Source organism: Dendrobates tinctorius, unplaced genomic scaffold (assembly GCF_039654945.1).
Source record: "Dendrobates tinctorius isolate UK_male_01 unplaced genomic scaffold, ASM3965494v1 ptg000111l, whole genome shotgun sequence".
In the NCBI taxonomy this organism is placed as follows: Eukaryota; Metazoa; Chordata; class Amphibia; order Anura; family Dendrobatidae; genus Dendrobates; species Dendrobates tinctorius.
The window spans coordinates 42,535,612-42,556,036 of NW_027361779.1; the positions used below are offsets into that span (position 1 = coordinate 42,535,612).

The 20,425-nt window shown below is 40.7% G+C and overlaps 1 protein-coding gene across 1 annotated transcript in view; it reads right to left on the reverse strand.

Annotated features, from left to right (window-relative positions):
- Positions 1–271: 271 nt before the first annotated feature.
- LOC141100933 (uncharacterized) overlaps positions 272–20,425 on the reverse strand; it is a 516,918-nt gene continuing 496,764 nt past the window's right edge. Inside the window, exons 103-107 of the mRNA XM_073589707.1 lie at positions 19,113–19,267; positions 18,868–18,984; positions 17,660–17,875; positions 15,861–16,022; positions 272–702 (exon numbers count right to left, since the gene is read on the reverse strand). Of these exons, the coding sequence (XP_073445808.1) occupies positions 379–702; positions 15,861–16,022; positions 17,660–17,875; positions 18,868–18,984; positions 19,113–19,267 (974 nt within the window). The 3' untranslated portion in view covers positions 272–378. The remainder of the gene's footprint in view (positions 703–15,860; positions 16,023–17,659; positions 17,876–18,867; positions 18,985–19,112; positions 19,268–20,425) is intronic.

The following is a 20,425-nucleotide window of genomic DNA, read 5'->3' on the forward strand; positions in this document are numbered from 1 at the left end:
TCCTTGGATGTTAGTAGTTAAAATTAATTATAGACATGGATATATTACTTTGTGTGTACACTAACCTGTGGAGTTCCTCTCGTGCTCTGTAAAACAACTGATGCGGAGAGAGGAGCCGCCCATTTTATCTTGAAAGTTTCCTGTCCTTTAAGGGCGGATCCCCCCTCTCGTGATGCCATCATGGGTTTCGAAAAAAACAAATTACCGGTAAGTAATACCCATGTTTTTGACATAGAGACTGCAAAATGTTCATGAAAAAGCTATTTTTATTTACTTATTTCAAGATCTGTTACATGTATAAATCCAATTCCACATTATTTAATGCACTCTGTAACGATGCATATATTATTGATGTGTATATATAGAATGGAAAATTAATCAAAATGGATGTATTGTTGCTTTCATACCCCTCAGAGCCCACCTCGAGCAAGAAACATTTTCTTTGTGAATGTCCAGATTAAAAACTGGCTCTCTTATAGATGTTGACGAACAGTACACTGGACACTGGTATGTATCTGATTTGTAAGTATCATGAATCCCAGACTTTTCTGATGTAGGCAAACACTGCAGATGAATAACAGGAAGTACATTCAGACAATGCTTTGGAGGGGAATCCACAATCTCTCCATCAGTCTTGTTCCAATTCACTCCCCAAAGATGAACTCCATGTACAAAGATTCCTTCTTGGGGTGGATCTCGAATCTAGAATGAAACATGTTGCAAATCGGTTATTTAAAGGGAATCTGTCAGTGAGTTTTTCTATGTAATCTGAGAGCAGCATAATGTACGGACAGAGACCCAGATTATAGTGGTGTGTCACTTCATGCTACGTCGTGTCATGTCCGGCGATGTGTTCCACTGTGTGACACAAACGCCGAGTTCATAAACAGTAGTGTTGTCTGGCACTTACTGACCTTGGACGTATAGATATACCATGGCGATTTTGCGCGCACAGAACTAAACCAAAGAATAAAGTAGTTTAATCACTTATACCGCATAAGGAACGGCGTAAAAAATAAAACCAAATTGATTTTGATTTGTTCATTCTGCCTCCCAAAGATCACAGTAAGGCTCGATTACATTTATCGTGCTCTCAATGCTCAACGCTTACATCTGGGTTTCTGTGTAAATCTCAGAAATACGTGATTCAGACGGAACCCCCGGTGGAAGATTACACATAATGAGACAGATGGAAACACTGTTTGACCTGTGATCCAGCAGTGTCCGTCTTCTAAGGCATGCACAAAAGCGTGGTCTGCCACAGTTCTGTGCATCTCCTGGGGAAAAAAGGACATAGCTGAACAGAGGTAACTCTGCTGCCTCATTATAGTAACTGAATATCTTGGGGGTTTAATCTGAATCACGTCACTACGAGATTTAGGCCGGCGTCACACTAGAGAGAAATATGGACGAGTCAGAGGCGTTAAAAACACGCATTGCACACGGACCAATGATTCTCTATGGGGTAGCTCCCATCAGCCGTATATTTCTGGCGTATATTTTACAGGCCATGCCAATCGCAGCATGCTGCAATTGTCAGCGTACTACACCCGTAGTACGCCAATGCAAGTCTATGGGTGCGCAAAAAGCCCGCATTACACACGGACCAGATGTGCGACTTGCGAGAAATACGCACCCAATGTTCTTTAGAAAAGCCGTCAATTCAGTGCGCGATACAGTAAAATCACACTGACAGGTTTAATAAAGAAACAAAAAAATAGATATATACACATATAATACATATATATACTGTGTGTGTATGTGTGTGTGTATATATATATATATATATATATATATATACACACACATATATGTCATTGAGACACATATATATACAGTTGTGGCCAAAAGTATTGACACCCCTGCAATTCTGTCAGATAATGCTCAGTTTCTTCCTGAAAATGATTGCAAACACAAATTCTTTGGTATTATTATCTTCATTTAATTTGTCTTAAATGAAAAAACACAAAAGAGAATGAAGCGAAAAGCAAAACATTGATCATTTCACACAAAACTCCAAGAATGGGCCAGACAAAAGTATTAGCACCCTCAGCCTAATACTTGGTTGCACAACCTTTAGCCAAAATAACTGCGACCAACCGCTTCCGGTAACCATCAATGAGTTTCTTACAATGCTCTGCTGGAATTTTAGACCATTCTTCTTTGGCAAACTGCTCCAGGTCCCTGATATTTGAAGGGTGCCTTCTCCAAACTGCCATTTTTAGATCTCTCCACAGGTGTTCTATGGGATTCAGGTCTGGACTCATTGCTGACCACCTTAGAAGTCTCCAGTGCTTTCTCTCAAACCATTTTCTAGTGCTTTTTGAAGTGTGTTTTGGGTCATTGTCCTGCTGGAAGAACCATGACCTATGAGGGAGACCCAGCTTTCTCAAACTGGGCCCTACATTATGCTGCAAAATTTGTTGGTAGTCTTCAGACTTCATAATGCCATGCACACGGTCAAGCAGTCCAGTGCCAGAGGCAGCAAAGCAACCCCAAAACATCAGGGAACCTCCGCCATGTTTGACTGTAGGGACCGTGTTCTTTGAATGCCTCTTTTTTTCTCCTGTAAACTCTATGTTGATGCCTTTGCCCAAAAAGCTCTACTTTTGTCTCATCTGACCAGAGAACATTCTTCAAAACGTTTTAGACTTTTTCAGGTAAGTTTTGGCAAACTCCAACCTGGCTTTTTTATGTCTCGGGGTAAGAAGTGGGGTCTTCCTGGGTCTCCTACCATACAGTCCCTTTTCATTCAGACGCCGATGGATAGTACGGGTTGACACTGTTGTACCCTCGGGGTTCTTTATCCAACATCCGCACAATCTTGCGTTGAAATCTCTTGTCAATTTTTCTTTTCCGCCCACATCTAGGGAGGTTAGCCACAGTGCCATGGGCTTTAAACTTCTTGATGACACTGCGCACGGTAGACACAGGAACATTTAGGTCTTTGGAGATGGACTTGTAGCCTTGAGATTGCTCATGCTTCCTCACAATTTGGTTTCTCAAGTTCCAGACAGTTCTTTGGTCTTCTTTCTTTTCTCCATGCTCAATGTGGTACACACAAGGACACAGGACAGAGGTTGAGTCAACTTTAATCCATGTCAACTGGCTGCAAGTGTGATTTAGTTATTGCCAACACCTGTTAGGTGCCACAGGTAAGTTACAGGTGCTGTTAATTACACAAATTAGAGAAGCATCACATGATTTTTCGAACAGTGCCAATACTTTTGTCCACCCTCTTTTTTATGTTTGGTGTGGAATTATATCCAATTTGGCTTTAGGACAATTCTTTTTGTGTTTTTTTTCATTTAAGACAAATTAAATGAAGATTTTAATACCAAAGAATTTGTGTTTGCAATCATTTTCAGGAAGAAACTGAGTATTATCTGACAGAATTGCAGGGGTGTCAATACTTTTGGCCACAACTGTATATTTATATTTCATATAGTTCTACATAGCAGAATAGCTGCTAAATCAATTGCCGGCTCATGTAAAATCATTCCCCAACCTGACATGAAATGACCCATGGTTTACATACAGTAGACCATTTCATTTCATGTTTTTTTATGTCTTTCACTAGTAATTAGATGAGGGTTTGTGTGTAAAATTTGGGAGGTATAGGTGTTAATTTAAGGGGTTAATTTGTTTTCAAAAATTGCGTTGGCTGCTGCGGTAATTTGTCAACCAGAGAGGTAAAGCAGGTGAATGAGGGCAGATTTTAATAGCCTTGAGAGGGACCATTGTTTTTGCCCCCCCCCCCCGGCTACAAAAATCTGCCCCCAGACACCCCAGAAAAGGCAGATCTTTAAAATGCGCCTTTTCTGGCACTTATCCTCTCTATTCCCATTCCCCTGTAGTGATGGTGAATGGGTTAATAACAAAGGGTTAGTGTCACCATTCAATAGGAAGGTGACATTAAGCCGATTAATAATGGAGAGGTGTCAATAAGACACCGATCCATTATTAACCCTAGACTATGAAAGGGTTAAAAACCACACACAAACATTAATTAAAAAGTATTTTAATGAAATAATGACACCAAGATTTTGACAAATTTTTATTACTCTGCTATTCCAAAATTAAACCATGACCTGCAAAAAACAAAACAAAAACTCAACAATATCCTTACCTCTCCGCCGTTCAGTCATGTCCCACGCTGTAATCCTTCACAAGGGGTTAAATAGTTTACAATGAGGACCGGTGCTAATGCGACCAGCCCCACTGTAAACTACTTCAGAATGAATTAGTTCAGCTCTGCGTAGCCTTCTTGGCTGCCCTGAGATGAACTAATTACCGTGGGAAAGTTTCTGCATTTTTTCTCACTCTCATTAGTTCACCTCAGGTCAGCAGGGGACTCCCGCTGACATCACTGAGGCTGTGGGGAGTCCCCTGGCTGACCTGAGGTGAACTAATGAGCGTGGGAAAAAATGCAGAAACTTTCCCATGGTAATTAGTTGATCTCGCATTAGCACCGGTCCTCATTGTAAACTATTTAACCCCTTGTGAAAGATTACAGCGTGGGACATGACTGAACGGTGGAGAGGTAAGGATATTGTTGATTTTTTTTTTTTTTTTTTTTTTGCAGGTCATGGTTTAATTTTGGAATAGCAGAGTAATAAAAATTTGTCAAAATCTTGGTGTCTTTATTTCATTAAAAGACTTTTTATTTAATGTCTGTGTGTGGTTTTTAACCCTTTCATAGTCTAGGGTTAATAATGGATCGGTGTCTTATTGACATCTCACCATTATTAATCGGCTTAATGTCACTTTCCAATCGAATGGTGACATTAACCCTTTGTTATTAACCCATTCACAACCGCTACAGGGCAATAGGAATAGAAAGGATAAGTGCCAGAAAAGGCGCTTCTTATAGATGCGCCCTCTCTGGGGTGTCTGGGGGCAGATTTTTGTAGGCGGGGGGCAAAAACAATGGTCTCTCTCAAGGCTATTAAAATCTGCCGTCACTCACCTGCTTTACCTCTCTGGTTGACAAATTACTGCGGGAGCCCACGCAATTTTTGACAATGAATTAACCCCTTAAATGAACACCTACACCTCCCAAATTTTACACACAAACCCTCATCTAATTACTAGTGAAAGACATATTAAAAAACATGAAATGAAATGGTTTACTGTATGTAAACCATGTATCATTTCCTGTCGGGTTGGGGAATGATTTTACAAAAGCCGGCAATTGATTCTGCGGCTATTCTGCTATGTAGAACTACCGGTATATGAAATATAAATAATATATATATATATATATATATATATACAACGACAAAGCAAAGTCCAGCAATAACGTGAGCAATCCAGGAAGCTGTAAAAAATTTTTTTCTTTTTATTCATAAATCCATTAAAATGCAATGGTCCAAGCAGTTCAAAACAGCAATAACGCAGGAAAGTCGTGCAGATAGGACTATCTGCACGACTTTCCTGCGTTATTGCTGTTTTGAACTGCTTGGACCATTGCATTTTAATGGATTTATGAATAAAAAGAAAAAAATTTTCAACAGCATCCTGGATTGCTCACGTTTTTGCTGGACTTTGCTTTGTCATTGTTCACATTTGTATGGATGGACTCCTACATCCAGATCCGGGCACAACGGAGTTAACCAAGTCAGCTGAGGTTCCAGGTGGTTCACAGGAGTGAGCTGGTCTACATTGTTGGATATATATATATATATATATATATATATATATATATATATATATATATATATACACTCACTGGCCACTTTATTAGGTACACCATGCTAGTAAGGGGTTGGACCCCCTTTTGCCTTCAGAACTGCCTCAATTCTTCGTGGCAGAGATTCAGCAAGGTGCTGGAAGCATTCCTCAGAGATTTTGGACCATATTGACATGATGGCATCACACAGTTGGTGCAGATTTGTCGGCTGCACATCCCTGATGCGAATCTCCCGTTCCACCACATCCCAAAGATGCTCTATTGGATTGAGATCTGGTGACTGAGGAGGCCATTTGAGTACAGTAAACTCATTGTCATGTTCAAGAAACCAATCTGAGATGATTCGAGCTTTATGACATGGCGCATTATCCTGCTGAAAGTAGCCATCAGATGTTGGGTACATTGTGGTCATAAAGGGATGGACATGGTCAGCAACAATACTCAGGTAGGCTGTGGCGTTGCAACGATGCTCAATTGGTACCAAGGGGCCCAAAGAGTGCCCAGAAAAAATTCCCCACACCATGACACCACCACCACCAGCCTGAACCGTTGATACAAGGCAGGATGGATCCATGCTTTCATGTTGTTTACGCCAAATTCTGACCCTACCATCCGAATGTCGCAGCAGAAATCGAGACTCATCAGACCAGGCAACGTTTTTCCAATCTTCTACTGTCCAATTTCGATGAGCTTGTGCAAATTGTAGCCTCAGTTTCCTGTTCTTAGCTGAGAGGAGTGGTACCCAGTGTGGTCTTCTGCTGCTGTAGCCCATCTGCCTCAAAGTTCGACGCACTGTGCGTTCAGAGATGCTCTTCTGCCTACCTTGGTTGTAACGGGTGGCAATTTGAGTCACTGTTGCCTTTCTATCAGCTCGAACCAGTCTGCCCATTCTCCTCTGACCTCTGGCATCAACATGGCATTTCCGGCCACAGAACTGCCGCTCACTGGATTTTTTTTCTTTTTCGGACCATTCTCTGTAAACCCTAGAGATGGTTGTGCGTGAAAATCCCAGTAGATCAGCAGTTTCTGAAATTCTCAGACCAGCCCTTCTGGCACCAACAATCATGCCACGTTCAAAGGCACTCAAATCACCTTTCTTCCCCATACTGATGCTCGGTTTGAACTGCAGGAGATTGTCTTGACCATGTCTACATGCCTAAATGCACTGAGTTGCCGCCATGTGATTGGCTGATTAGAAATTAAGTCTTAACACACAGTTGGACAGGTGTACCTAATAAAGTGGCCAGTGAGTGTATATATATATATATATGTTAAAGAGACACACATATATATATATGTGTGTGCATTCTATGTGTATATATCTATTCTTTCATTTGTGTTTGAAAACCTGTCATTGGGCTCCATTATATGTCCATTTTGCAAGCTTGCGAGAAAAAAACGGTATATGGATTACTTACGGATGCTTACATGGGAAAAATACGCGGCCACACCCTGACAACAGATGACATACGCATCACTATTCAGGGGCCATTTCTGCGTGTTACGGCCGTAAAATACGGACCGTATTTTTATATGTTGTGTGTGACGCCGGCCTTAGATGGAAACCCCATGTACGTGCTCAGCCGAGAGTGCCGGATAAATGTGATAAATGTGATCCCAAATGTTATGTAAAATGTTTCCAATAAAATCTTCAACTCAATCCACGAAAAAAGCAAGTCCCTACTCAGGTCTGTCATCTATCAATGGAAATATAGGACACTTCCAGGTTACTGGTAGTAAAAAGGCTCTGGAAAAGCAAAAAGGCTCCTCACACCCCAAAAGAAATTCATCAAATTCTGCACTCCCAAATCCAAATGCCCACTCCCTTCTCAGCCCAACAATGTACCTAAACCACATTTGGCATTCACGCATTTTGCATTTCTGTAGCGATGAGAGCACGCCTAATTTACTGGTGCGTGTCTCTTGCAGCATAAGCTGGGCATAACGTACTGGGCACTATAACATACTGGTCACTACAACGGCAGTTTGCATTTTTTACTCAGCAACGTCCATTGCTGCTTGTTTCTGGAAAACAACCATGGAGACAAAATAGTCACTACACCGGAGGATAAATTCCCACAGGGGTATAATTTCCAAAATGGGGGTCACTTGAGGGGGGGATTCTTCTCTTCTAGCACTTATGGGCTCTTTATATGGAGTCCACAAACTATTCTAGGAAAATCTGTGCTCTAGGAGGCAAATAGCGCTCTATCCCTCCCAAGTCTTGCTGTGTGCCTAAGCAGTACTGTACAGCCATATAAAGGGTATTTCTACAGTCAGCAGAAATTGTGGGACAAATTTTGGTGCCATCTTTACCCATTTCCCAGTGTGAAAATGTAAAATCTGGAGCTAAAACAAAATTTTCGTGGTAAAAATGTAATTATTTTATTCTTCGCTGCACAATGGTATAAAATTCTGTGACCCACCTGTAGTCTCAATATGTTCACTGCATCCCTAGATGAATCAATTGAGAGGTGCAGCTTGTAAAATGGTGTTTCTTATCGGGGGGTTCTGCTGTTCTGGCATCTCAAGGGTGTTGCCAATGTGACCTGGCACCCTCAAACCAGTCCAGCAAAATCTGAACTTCCAATATGGGGCTTCTTCCCTTCTGAGCTTTGCGCCGTGCCTCAAAAGTAGGTTTCAACCACAAATCAGGTATCGCCATACTCAGCAGAAATTGCACAACAAATTTGGGGTTTCGTTTCTTCTGTTATTTTTGTGAAAGTAAAAAAAACTTGGGGCTAAAACAACATTTTTATGGGAAAAATTTATTTTTTTTAATATATTTTCATGGCTCTACTTTACAAACTTTTGTGAAGCACAAGGGGGTTGTATAGTTATATCTCCTGTTTTGTTGCTGCAGGTTCTCTTTCTACATAATAATGTTATCCAGCAGGAAATCTTGTGGTACCATAAAAACTAAACACTGGTCAGGGTAACAAAAGTAGGCTACAAGCCCAATCTTGGACTGGAATTATTCCACAGGAGCCTACTAAGTAATTCACAATACTACATAGCAACCTTGACCCTAACTGGAGGGTTGTGGCCACCTCCAATTGGGCCACTAAGGCTAGGTTCCCATTAGCGTATGGCATCCGATGATTCATACGAGAGCATCGGATGTGATATGCTAATGACACTCGGCTCCTGCACTGCAGCAAGTGGGAGCCGAGTATCAGTGCTCTGTGCTCCGATCCGTTCGCTTGACAGGATCGGAGCACAGCTGTAGAGGAGACAGAGAAAGTAATTTCTCCATCTCCTCTGCTGCCTGCGTCAGCGGGAATCGCACTGCACTCGCGTGATATTATGAGTACAGTGCGATATTTTACAAGCACCCAAAGACAAGTACACTCCCCTGATGACCTCTCAACTGTGAAAAGAAACATGTCAGGAGGGATTGAGAGCCATGCTTCGGTACTGCCCTTGTTAGAGCGGGAGCAGCTGCAGAAGGCAGACAGATTGCCCCTGAATATCAACCATTCGCACTGGATATGACGACTCTTCAAGGCTCTCTTAGGTGTCTCCTACTCCTGTTGGGTATATAAGGTTTGGTGACCTAACTGGAGGTGGCCACAACCTTCCAGTTGGGGTCAAGGTTGCTGAGTGGTATTGTGGATTACTTACTAGGCATCTGTGGACCCATATAGGGAACAATTCCAGTCCAAGATTGGACTTGGAGCCTACTTTTGTTACACTGACCACGGTTTGGTTTTTTACAGTACCACATGATTAAAAATTAAATTTTATATGAATCTTTCCTGCTGGTTAACTTGAAGCACCTTGGGGGTTCAAGGTGCTCACCACACCTCTACCTACATTCCTTGATGGGTCTATTTTCCAAAGTAGTGTCCTTTGTGGGGATCTTCCACTGTTTAGGCACATCAGGGGCTCTCCAAATGTGACATGGCACCGACAGACCATTCCACCAAAGTCAGCGTTACAAAAATAACTCCTTTTTTGAGCCCTGCCATTTGCCCAAACAGCATTTTTCCCCACATATCGGCTATCTGCATACTCTGGAGAATTTGCACAACAAACTGTGGGGTCTAGTTTCTCCTGTTACCTTGTGAAAATAAAGAAATTGGGACTAAAAGAATATTTTTGTGGGAAAAATTTAATTATTTTTTTTTTATTCTCACAACTCAATGTTATAAACTTTTGTGAATCACCTGGGAGTTCAAGGTGCTCACCACACATCTAGATATGTTCCATGATGGGCCTAGTTTTCCAAAATGATGTCACTTGTGGGGGTTTTCCACTGTTTAGGCACTTTAGGGGGTCTCCAAATGCGACATGGCATCTGCTAATTATTCCAGCAAATTTTATATTCAAAAAGTCAAATGGCGCTCCTTCCCTTCTGAGCCCAGCCATGCGCCCAAACAGTGGTTTTCTCCCAAATAAGAGGTATCTGCATGCTCTAGAGAACCTGCACAATAAATTTTGGGGTCCATTTTTTTTTACTGTTGCCCTCTGCAAAAATAAAATAAATGGGTCTAAAGTAACATTTTTGTGAAAAAAAGTTAAATGTTAATTCTTTCTCTCACATTCCATAAATTCCTATGAAGCACCTGAAGGGTTAATAAACTTTTTGAATGCGGTTTTGAGTACCTTGGTTTGAGCACCTTGAGGGTGCAGTTTTTAGAATGTTCACTTTTGGGTATTTTCTATCATATAGGCACCTCAAACTCACTTCAAATGTGAGGTGGTCCCTAAAAATAATGGTTTTGCAAATTTTATTGGAAAAATGAGAAATCGCTGGTCAACTTTTAACCCTTATAACTTCCTAACAAAAAAAATTGTTTAAAAAATGGTGCTGATGTAAATTGGACATGGGGAAAGTATTATTAATTACTTATTATAAATTATTTTGTGTGACATAACTCTCTGATTTATGGGCATAAATATAAAAGTTTGAAAATTGCTAACATTTCTGTTGTTTTCACAAATATATGCAAGTCATATTGTAGACATTTTTCCACTAACTTGAAGTACAATATGTCATGAAAAACAGTCTCTGAATCAGTGTGATTCGTTGAAGTGTTCCGGAGTTACCTCATAAATTGAAACTGGTCAGAATTGTAAAATTTGACTTGGTCAGGAAGGTGAAAACAGGCTGGGGATGAAAGGGTTAAGTTTCTATAAATATCTACCATAGTGAACAACCTTTATACCCATGATGAAGTTACTTTCATTGGCGTATCACATGCCCCTATTAGCATGATCCTCCTCCCTATAGCTGAGGGCGCGTGTGTGCCTTCCCCGCCCATGGGCGGTACACAACATGCTGCATGTGCGCCGATTTGTCAAGTCTCTACAGCTGCTGTAATTTAAACCCCTGACGCCGATACTAAAATCACGCCTCCTGATGAAACCACAAGGGTGGTGAAACGCGCGTCGAGGCCTTCGGAAGCGCCATCTGTTCCCTGCTCCACGGTCACACCGCACCATGTCTGAAGGTAATGCACTCTATTTGTAATGGGTGCGATATTCATGCCAGTACCTTGTTCTGAATAGTGTAGAGTAGAACTTAGCCATTATATATCCTACTCAGACTCGGTTAATTTAACCCTGACAGGCCCTTACTTATATCAGACTGGTATTTTTATTATTGATCTAATCACGGTGTCCTGTTTGGTAGAATCAGAGGAGTGCTTTCGCCCCCCCCTCTTTTTTTTGTCTGGGGTGTGTTTACAATCTATTGGGTCACATAATGTATAAATGATTATTGTGAACATGCTTATCTTTATCACTTGACTCCGGACAAAATCTCTCTCCCCTTTCTTCCCTTCTCCTACCTTTATGTGTGCATACCCAGACACTCTTTTTGTCACATTGTTTATGCTTAAATAAATTTTGTATTATTCTTGATATCATTTTGAGCTTCTATTTCTTTGATGTTTACGATTACATTCTGAGCATTTAACCATATTAATATATATGACTAACATGTGAGCATGCTCAGTTAATACTTTTTTGACATTTTTTCTGAATTATTTTGGTTTTTCTTGGTATAATTAATTGGTCTAGAGGCTCTTCCACCTGACTATGTGGAATAGTTTTTTGGTTTAAATGTCATGAAAAACAGTCTCTGAATCAGTGTGATTCGTTGAAGTGTTCCGGAGTTACCTCATAAATTGAAACTGGTCAGAATTGTAAAATTTGACTTGGTCAGGAAGGTGAAAACAGGCTGGGGATGAAAGGGTTAAGTTTCTATAAATATCTACCATAGTGAACAACCTTTATACCCATGATGAAGTTACTTTCATTGGCGTATCACATGCCCCTATTAGCATTATCCATCTATACAATATTTTTATAGGTTGCACTATTGGTCACGTCTTTTGAGATCTGGTATTTTGTATTGTTCTTTTAATATTTGACACTCCAGATATTTCAAATATCTATGTACTTTACACTGCATATTTGGCTTTCATATTAATGTTTCCTCTTGATGGATTATAGCCACTGTATGCTTTATTTGTCTCTAAATATTTCACACTCTGCTTCTTTCCACCTTTCTTATAATTTACTAGATGTGGGCCCGATGCTATCGCATCAGGAGGGCAGTGACATCACGATGGGGGCAGCTCTGTGGCGCTGGGTGTGGCGGTTGTCTCTCCCCCGTCCCCCACCGTGCTCTCTCCCAATGTATGTAAGTAAATGTACTTTTAATTAAAAACCTGTTTCTGCAGGGGGTGGGGGGGGTTTAATAATGGTGTCAATCTCGCAATCTATTTAATTTCCTGGTAAAAAATGTGTAGGGCTTCGCTGTATTTTGTCTTGCCAGCGCAGGTAAACCAAGCAGCTACTGGCTGTAATGCCTAAAGGGGCATACGTCACCAACCGCTCTGGAAATGTAAGCCAGATAGGGCAGCGATATGTCACAGTGAGCACAGGTTGACATCCGTCACTTGCACCAGTGACCCATTTCTGTCACATCTCCTTCAGTCTCTTTCCCCTGCTGTCACCCCTCACCTAACTAAAATATTTAACCTCTCTCTCTCTTCTGGTATCTTTCCCTCCTCATTTAAGCATGCCATCATACATCCACTACTTAAAAAAAACATCCCTCGCCCAAAACTGTGCTAACTATAGACCTGTCTCTAATCTTCCCTTCATCTCTAAACTCCTGGAACACCTGGTCCACTCCCGTCTTATCCGCTATCTCTTTGATAACTCTCTTCTCGACCCTCTCCAATCTGGTTTCCGCTCTTTACACTCTACTGAAACTGCCCTCACTAAAGTCTCTAATGATCTACTAACAGCTAAATCAAATGGTCATTACACCATGCTAATTCTCTTGGATCTCTCTGCAGCATTCGACACTGTGGATCATCAGCTCCTCCTCACTATACTCCGTTCCATTGGCCTCAAGGACACCGTTCTCTCCTTGTTCTCCTCCTATCTCTCTGACCGCTCCTTTACTGTATCTTTTGCCGGTTCCTCCTCCTCTCACCTTCCCCTTACTGTTGGAGTTCCTCAAGGATTGGTTCTAGGCCCCCTCCTCGTCTCCTTGTACACTGCCCCTATTGGTCAAACAATCAGTAGATTTGGTTTCCAGTACCATCTCTATGCTGATGACACCCAATTATACACTTCTTCTCCTGACTTCACGCCAGCCTTTCTAGAAAACACCGGCGATTGTCTAAACGCTGTGTCTAACATCATGTCCTCACTATATCTGAAACTGAACCTGTCAAAGACTGAACTCCTTGTGTTTCCTCCCTCTACTAATGTACCTATACCCGACATTGCCATTTCTGTGTGTGGTTCCACTATTACTTCCCAGCAACATGCCCGCTGTCTTGGGGTCATACTTGACTCCGAGCTTTCCTTTGCCCCCCACATTCGATCACAGGCTCGCTCTTGTCATCTCCACCTCAAAAACATTTCTAGAATTCGACCTTTTCTTACTTTTGACTCTGCAAAAACTCTTACTGTTTCTCTTATTCATTCTCGTCTCGACTATTGTAACTCTCTTCTAATCGGTCTCCCTCTTACCAAACTCTCCCCTCTCCAATCTGTCTTGAATGCTGCAGCCACGATAATATTCCTCACCAATCGTTACACCGATGCCTCTACCTTGTGCCAGTCATTACACTGGCTGCCCATCCACTCCAGAATTCAGTATAAACTTATTACCCTCACCCACAAAGCCCTCCATGGCTCAGCACCACCCTATATCTCCTCCCTTGTTTCACTATACCACCCTACCCGCGCCCTCCGTTCTGCTGATGACCTGAGGTTAGCATCCTCAATAATCAGAACCTCCCACTCCCGTCTCCAAGACTTTACACGTGCTGCGCCAATTCTTTGGAATGCACTTCCCAGGTCAATATGATTAGTCCCCAATCCCCACAATTTTAAGCGTACCCTGAAAACGCAATTATTCAGACTGGCCTATCGCCTCAACACATTAACATAATCTATCCCTGTGTGGCACAGCCAAAAGTTTTACCATAACCAGGTTCCCCGCATCATGTTCCCACATGCTTTATGCATCCATTAGCCCTCTGTGTCTGTACTGTTACACACTTAACATTATGGCTGGTTCATACAATCAGGGCAACTGTTACCACCCACCTTTCGTGTCTACCTCTTTCCTCATAGATTGTAAGCTTGCGAGCAGGGCCCTCATTCTTCTTGGTATTTGTTATAATCTATGTGATTATTGTTATGCTGTCATGTCTATTGTCTGTACAAGTCCCCTCTGAAATGTAAAGTGCTGCGGAATATGTCGGCGCTATAGAAGTAAAATTTATTATTCTAATTACAGCATAGAAACAAAAACTATTTAAAATGCTCATACTAATATAACAAATAAGTGTTGGAGATGTGACTCCACTGTAGGTAACATCACCCGTATTTGGTGGTCTTGCCCCCGAATATCCAAATTGTGGACTGGATTATTAGATCTCTTCAATAATTTATTCTGCACTAACTTCCTAAACTCTCCAGAAACAGCTTTACTATAAATGTTCCCTATTTCCTTTTCTACCATTAAAAAAGGACTATTTAGAGGGTTTTTAGCTGCAATGAGAGATTATCCCCAGATATTGGAGATCAATCACTATTCCTTCTAAATTGTAATGGGTTGAGGCAGTAGATAACCTTATTCACATGGAAGAGCTCATAGTCTCTGAGAGTTGGCTGAACTTGGACTCATACGAATATACTAAGAGCTTGGTTACCCTGGACACCATTCAGATGGCCAACATCGCCATTCTAGTGGTTTTGAGCCATTGATATCGCACTCAGAATATGCCAGATTCCCCTCCCTATACCTTCCTCCTGTGTTGGCCTTCGTGTCCCCCCCCCCCCGATTATTCACTACGGTGTCTCGCCATTTGAATACAACAATTTATTCACATAGTATTGAAACGTTGTATCATGTTAGTTGTTGCACTATACTTTCCCTTTCCAAATAAGTGTATGCTGGTTAATATTCTTACATATATTTGATTGTATCTGTTGTGCAATCTGAATTTAATTTTGATGTATGTTGAAACATCAATTGTTAATGATAACTTCAATAAAAATAGATTGAACCATAAAATGCTCATACTTTATCATTTTTTTCTGTGTAAATTCACTGTGGATACAATTTAACAGATTAATAGATTACTAATCTAATTATTATTCTTAATAGATCATTATTTGAATATAGATAAGCTGCTTCGGTCCTGCCGGGTCTTGTTCCTGTAACTTCTGACTGGCCGGAAGTCAGACATTACACCACAAGAGATCAATGCAAGACTTTAAGAGTCAGAACAAAGCTGTCATAGAGGAGAGCGGCTCTGGAAAAGGATGAAGACAGGGAAATGACATGTAAAGCACCACTCCAGAGGTGCAATACAAAAACTGCTGGAGTGGTGCTTTAATAAAAACCATAGGTCAGCACACTCAAAACAAGGCCCCCCAAAAATAACGGCGGAATTGTTTTTTTGACTTTTTCTGTTTTGCACCACATTTGAAATAAGTATTCTGTTTTTTTTTCAGTGCCAAAATTTAATGTTATTCAAAATTACAGCTCATCCCTCCTAAAAGTAGCCCTCACACAGCTATTTCAATGGAAAATGGAAAAGTTATAGCTCTTGGAAAAAGCAGAAGAGAGAAAAAAAACATCACCATGTCATGGAAGGTTAAGCTGCAATGAAAAACCACTTACATGTTCTTTGTCCCTTTGCGTTATTTCTGTTGTTAACTCTATGGAGTCCACATTCTCAGTTCTCTCTGTGTATCTGCGGATTGCCTCTTGTTTCAGCACAGATAATAGGCCCTTTGGATTACGAAATGCTCCAAGCCAATATATTGGCATTTTTTCACGGCCCTGTTTTTAAAACGGCAAAGAAATTACAAGAGATGTGAACCTAATAGATGAAAGAATATTCCATTTAGCCTTCTGACCTTGATACATTTCCCTGGTAGGGCTCATTTACCATTTGTATTGTGGCTCCTTATTTCTTTCTTTCATTGTGTATTGGAAAAACGTTGCTAATACATAAAAAAAAAAAATGCCCTCTCTGCTTGATTGACGTATCGGCGCTGTTCCTCTGTGAAATTTGAGTGAGTTATCAGCTGGGTTGGGGGTGCTTTTACAGAGGGGTTACGTTGGCCAAAAATGGTATTAAGGAGTAATGTTTTATGGAGATTGCCAAGACTGGCATGTCAGAATGAGGAGCCTAAGGGCATGTTTCCACGTAGAGGAAACATTCAGTATTTTCTGCGGATTGAACGCTGCATACAGCCGCAGCGTCCAATCCGCAGCGTCCAGATGTTACAGCATAGTGGAGGGGATTTTATGAAATCCCGCCTCCACTATGTGTCCGAATACACGGGTGACACATCCGCCAAACAGGACATGCGGCGCATCTTTTTAGACCGAAGCATGTCTGTTTACCTTGCGGAGACGCTCAGTCTCCGCAAGGTAAACAGCCTACTCTATGGATACGCTGCAGCAATTCTGGATGTGTTCAATGAACTCGCCTAGAATCACTGCAGGTACAGAAGGGGGTGGGGCTTTAGGCGGAGCTGAGTTTCCGCTCCGTCCAAAGCGCCGACAATATGGTACGTGGAAACGTACCCTTATAAGCCTTGCATGCTCCTCTGAGAAATATAAATATGCAAATGTTCTCTTCGGAGAGGAAGCGAACTAGAATACAGCGCCACCTATTGACTTTTAGGATCGAGGCTTCCAATAGGAGGCGCTAGAGTTCTAGCCCTCTTCCTCACTGAAGAGATAATTTGTACATCCAAAAAGGGTAAGAACACAAACCTTTGACAATGGGAATATTAACACAAAGTATTGATATTTCTAAGAGGAATAAAAGAAAAACCGCACAGCAGAGTAATAAGTAATATACAATCTGTGCGTCCGTTTTTGATCTGTACTTTCATAGACTAGTGTGAAGTAGCCCTCCGGTCTCATCCACAGTATTTTGCATGTACCTTTTTAAATAATAAAAATTCACAATGGACCCCAATCAGAGAATAATATAATGCAAAACATTTAGACGTGGACACTAAACATTTTGCTGCTGATTTTCCGTACAAAGGGTGAAATCCGCAGCATCGATAGATTTGATGGTGTCATAAAATCTCATCCACATCGTGCAAATATCTGCAATGTTCTGCCTGGAAAATGTGGTGAAAAACTATACTGGCAGTGCGCACATACCATTAGCTGCTCAAAAAACTCGTGAATGAGATTTTCGAAATCTCATTTGTTTTGCTGCTACCGTAAAACACTGCATTTTTCCAAAGAAAAAAAATACTATGCACGAAAAAAACCCTTATACTTGTCCAGACAAGTTCAGTTTCATAAGCCCAATGGGGTGTAGGGAAAATTTGCATCTTTATTTAGAGGGCTATAACTTTGGAACAGAAGGGCACCGAAGAAAGAAAAACTGTTCCAAAATCGGTGGTGCGGCAATAATTGGAGGAGGCACTTGGTTTGAATTTACTTACAAGTTGAAGCAGCTTCTCGAAGTGTGATACTCTCTGTTGTAAATCTTGTAGAAAGTAAGAGACAGACCAATCAGATGGGCAAGAAAAGTTCCACGCCATATTACACCAGTGTGATGGAGGCTTCTTGTGATACAATTCATGAACAATGGTACCAATGTCCGAATCTGAAAGTTGATCTCCTAAAATTTCAGATGATTCCAGAGAATTTTTTATCATCTTAATGAATAAGAGAAAAAAATAATTTAGTGACTGAATCTACAGGTTTCTTTTTGTTTTCCTTCACTCTTTACCAGTTTTTCAGTAGGGTATGTAGATGTATTCTTCCTGGTGTATGGTGTGTTATGTAAAAATGGAAGCCTAATTAAGTGCACCCAATAATATTTTTGAATTCAACATGTTCAATTAAATCACTTGAAATCTTTGCCCCCAGATTTTTAAAGCTGCACACCCAGAATAGTTTTGGACCAATTAATTTGCAATGTGGGCTATATGCTAGTGCACATGGATGATTATCCACAGATTTCTGGTCCACGTGGAAAAAAAATCTCTATAAGGCCCCCTTCACACAAGCTGATTTTACCGGTACTGGAAAAAAACCCAGTACCAGTGTTATCAGTGTTGCGTGCCCGTGGGACATACTTCTGTATGTATCTTTACACAATGTTTATAACCGTGGATACCATTACCATCTGCTTAGATCCTGCTATTCCTAACTCTGTATACATATTTGATGTGTGTTGGTCCTTCACACCTGAGACTGTTTTTGTCTGATTGGCTTTTTGTCTATACCTTTTTTTGTTATATATTTTAATGCCTTTTATACTCAATAAAAATTACCTGTTTTTATATACTGTGGACTTTATATCCATGAGATGTAGAATTAGTGCCTTTTGTGTGTAGCTTACTGTACATGTTAACCTAATAAATTAAAAAAATGACGTGGGGTCCCCCCATTTTTGATAACCAGCAAAGGTAAAGCAAGACAGCTGTGAGCTGATATTATCAGGCTGGGAAGGTCCATGGATATTTGGCCCTTCTCAGCGTAAAAATACCAGCAAGCAACTGCCCCAGAAGTGGCGCAACACATTATATACTCTAATTCTGGCGCTTCGCCTTTGCGCTTACCAATTGCCCTGCTGCATTGACTATCGGGTTAATAACAAAAAAAGACAAATCATTAACACTTGATAATCTACATTGATATTCACCTGCAAATTGTTTCTAATTTCAGATACCAGCGCCATAAGATGACCAAGTTCTTTCTTCAAAAAGAGATTGAACGGTGTGTCTCCTCCAAGTTTTTTAAGACGGTCATTAATAAAATCCTTGTAGCAGAATAAAAATAATTAGGAATACAGAAATGTATGTATTGCCAATGTCGTATATCTGAATACACTAGTATCACACATGTAGATTATAATAGTTTATGCAATGTGGAAGATTACATATTTACCCGACTCCATCCTCGTGGTAGCTTGGACAACATGGAAGCACAGATGTCATGAAGCTCTGACAGCCTGGGCATTGCTATCTCAGCAGACCTGGGTAAAATCTCTGGCATTTTCAATGATGAGGAGCGAGGACTTTGAAATGAAGACAGTTTCACACCTTATGGTAAAACATATAAAATGTATTTTAAAGGTTTTATTGTGACTATGAATGTGTTATCTTACAACACTAGTATTATATATTTTAGAGTATGTTCACCTGCGTTGGAAAAATTCAATACAGTCCTCAATTCATCAAAGCAATTATGCCAGAATTCTGAGTTTAAAAAAAAAACCCTTTTGAAAAGTCTCAAAATTTTTGTGTAACATAAAATTTTGTGACTTTTAGGCCACGTTGACTATTTAGTGAGTTTCTTCGCCTCAGTTGGGATGGTATGCATCTGTTTTGCAACTACAGCTGACTGTCCTTTACTGTACAAAAACCACTGTAAAATATATGCACTTTTACAATGGAACCCAATGTGTGACACAAGCTGCTGTCTGCCCAAAGAGTGTTTTTAGTCAAGAAGATCTCTGGAGGAGAGATTTACAGCTGTGTACAGACAACAGAGCTTACATGGAAATGTGTAAACTCTGACCACAGAAACCCTAAGCTCTATTTTTTTTTTAATAAGACTCGGAGGGTTACGCTGTACCATAAAGAGTGCCAAATGTGGGGTTTTCCACCTCTTTATCATAGAGTATGTTGTTCGAAAGTTACACAAATCCACAAAGTATATATAAGACAAAATCTGTGGTATAAGAATGTATAGATTCCAAAAGGCAGCAGAAAGAAACACAAATATGAAAACCTATCTTTTATTATTCCAGTCAAATAATTCCCAGAGACAACTGGAGATATCAACAATAGAGTTCCAAAGATAAAAAAAATAAATAAAATAGTGTTAAAGAAAATAAGGTTCAGCAGTGATTCCCTATATTTAGGTAAAATTTCATACCCAGTTTAGAGGTAATTTATAATATATGACCTTTCTGGAGGGTATAAGAACTAGGATGTAAAGATCCACAGGTATGGGGGAATGCCCCATGGAAACTGGCCCTAGTAATATCCCTACTAAGGCTGAGTTCACACGTTGCATTTTTTTCGCGTTTCTGCGGCGGTTTTAACCGCGCGATTTTGCAGCGAAAACGCGAAAAATAAGCATCCCATGCATTCCTATGGGATTCCGCAATGCTGTGCTAATGCTGCGGTTTTTACCGCGGTGGAATCGCTTCGCGGTAAAAACCGCAGCATGCTCATTAATTTGCGGAATTGCGG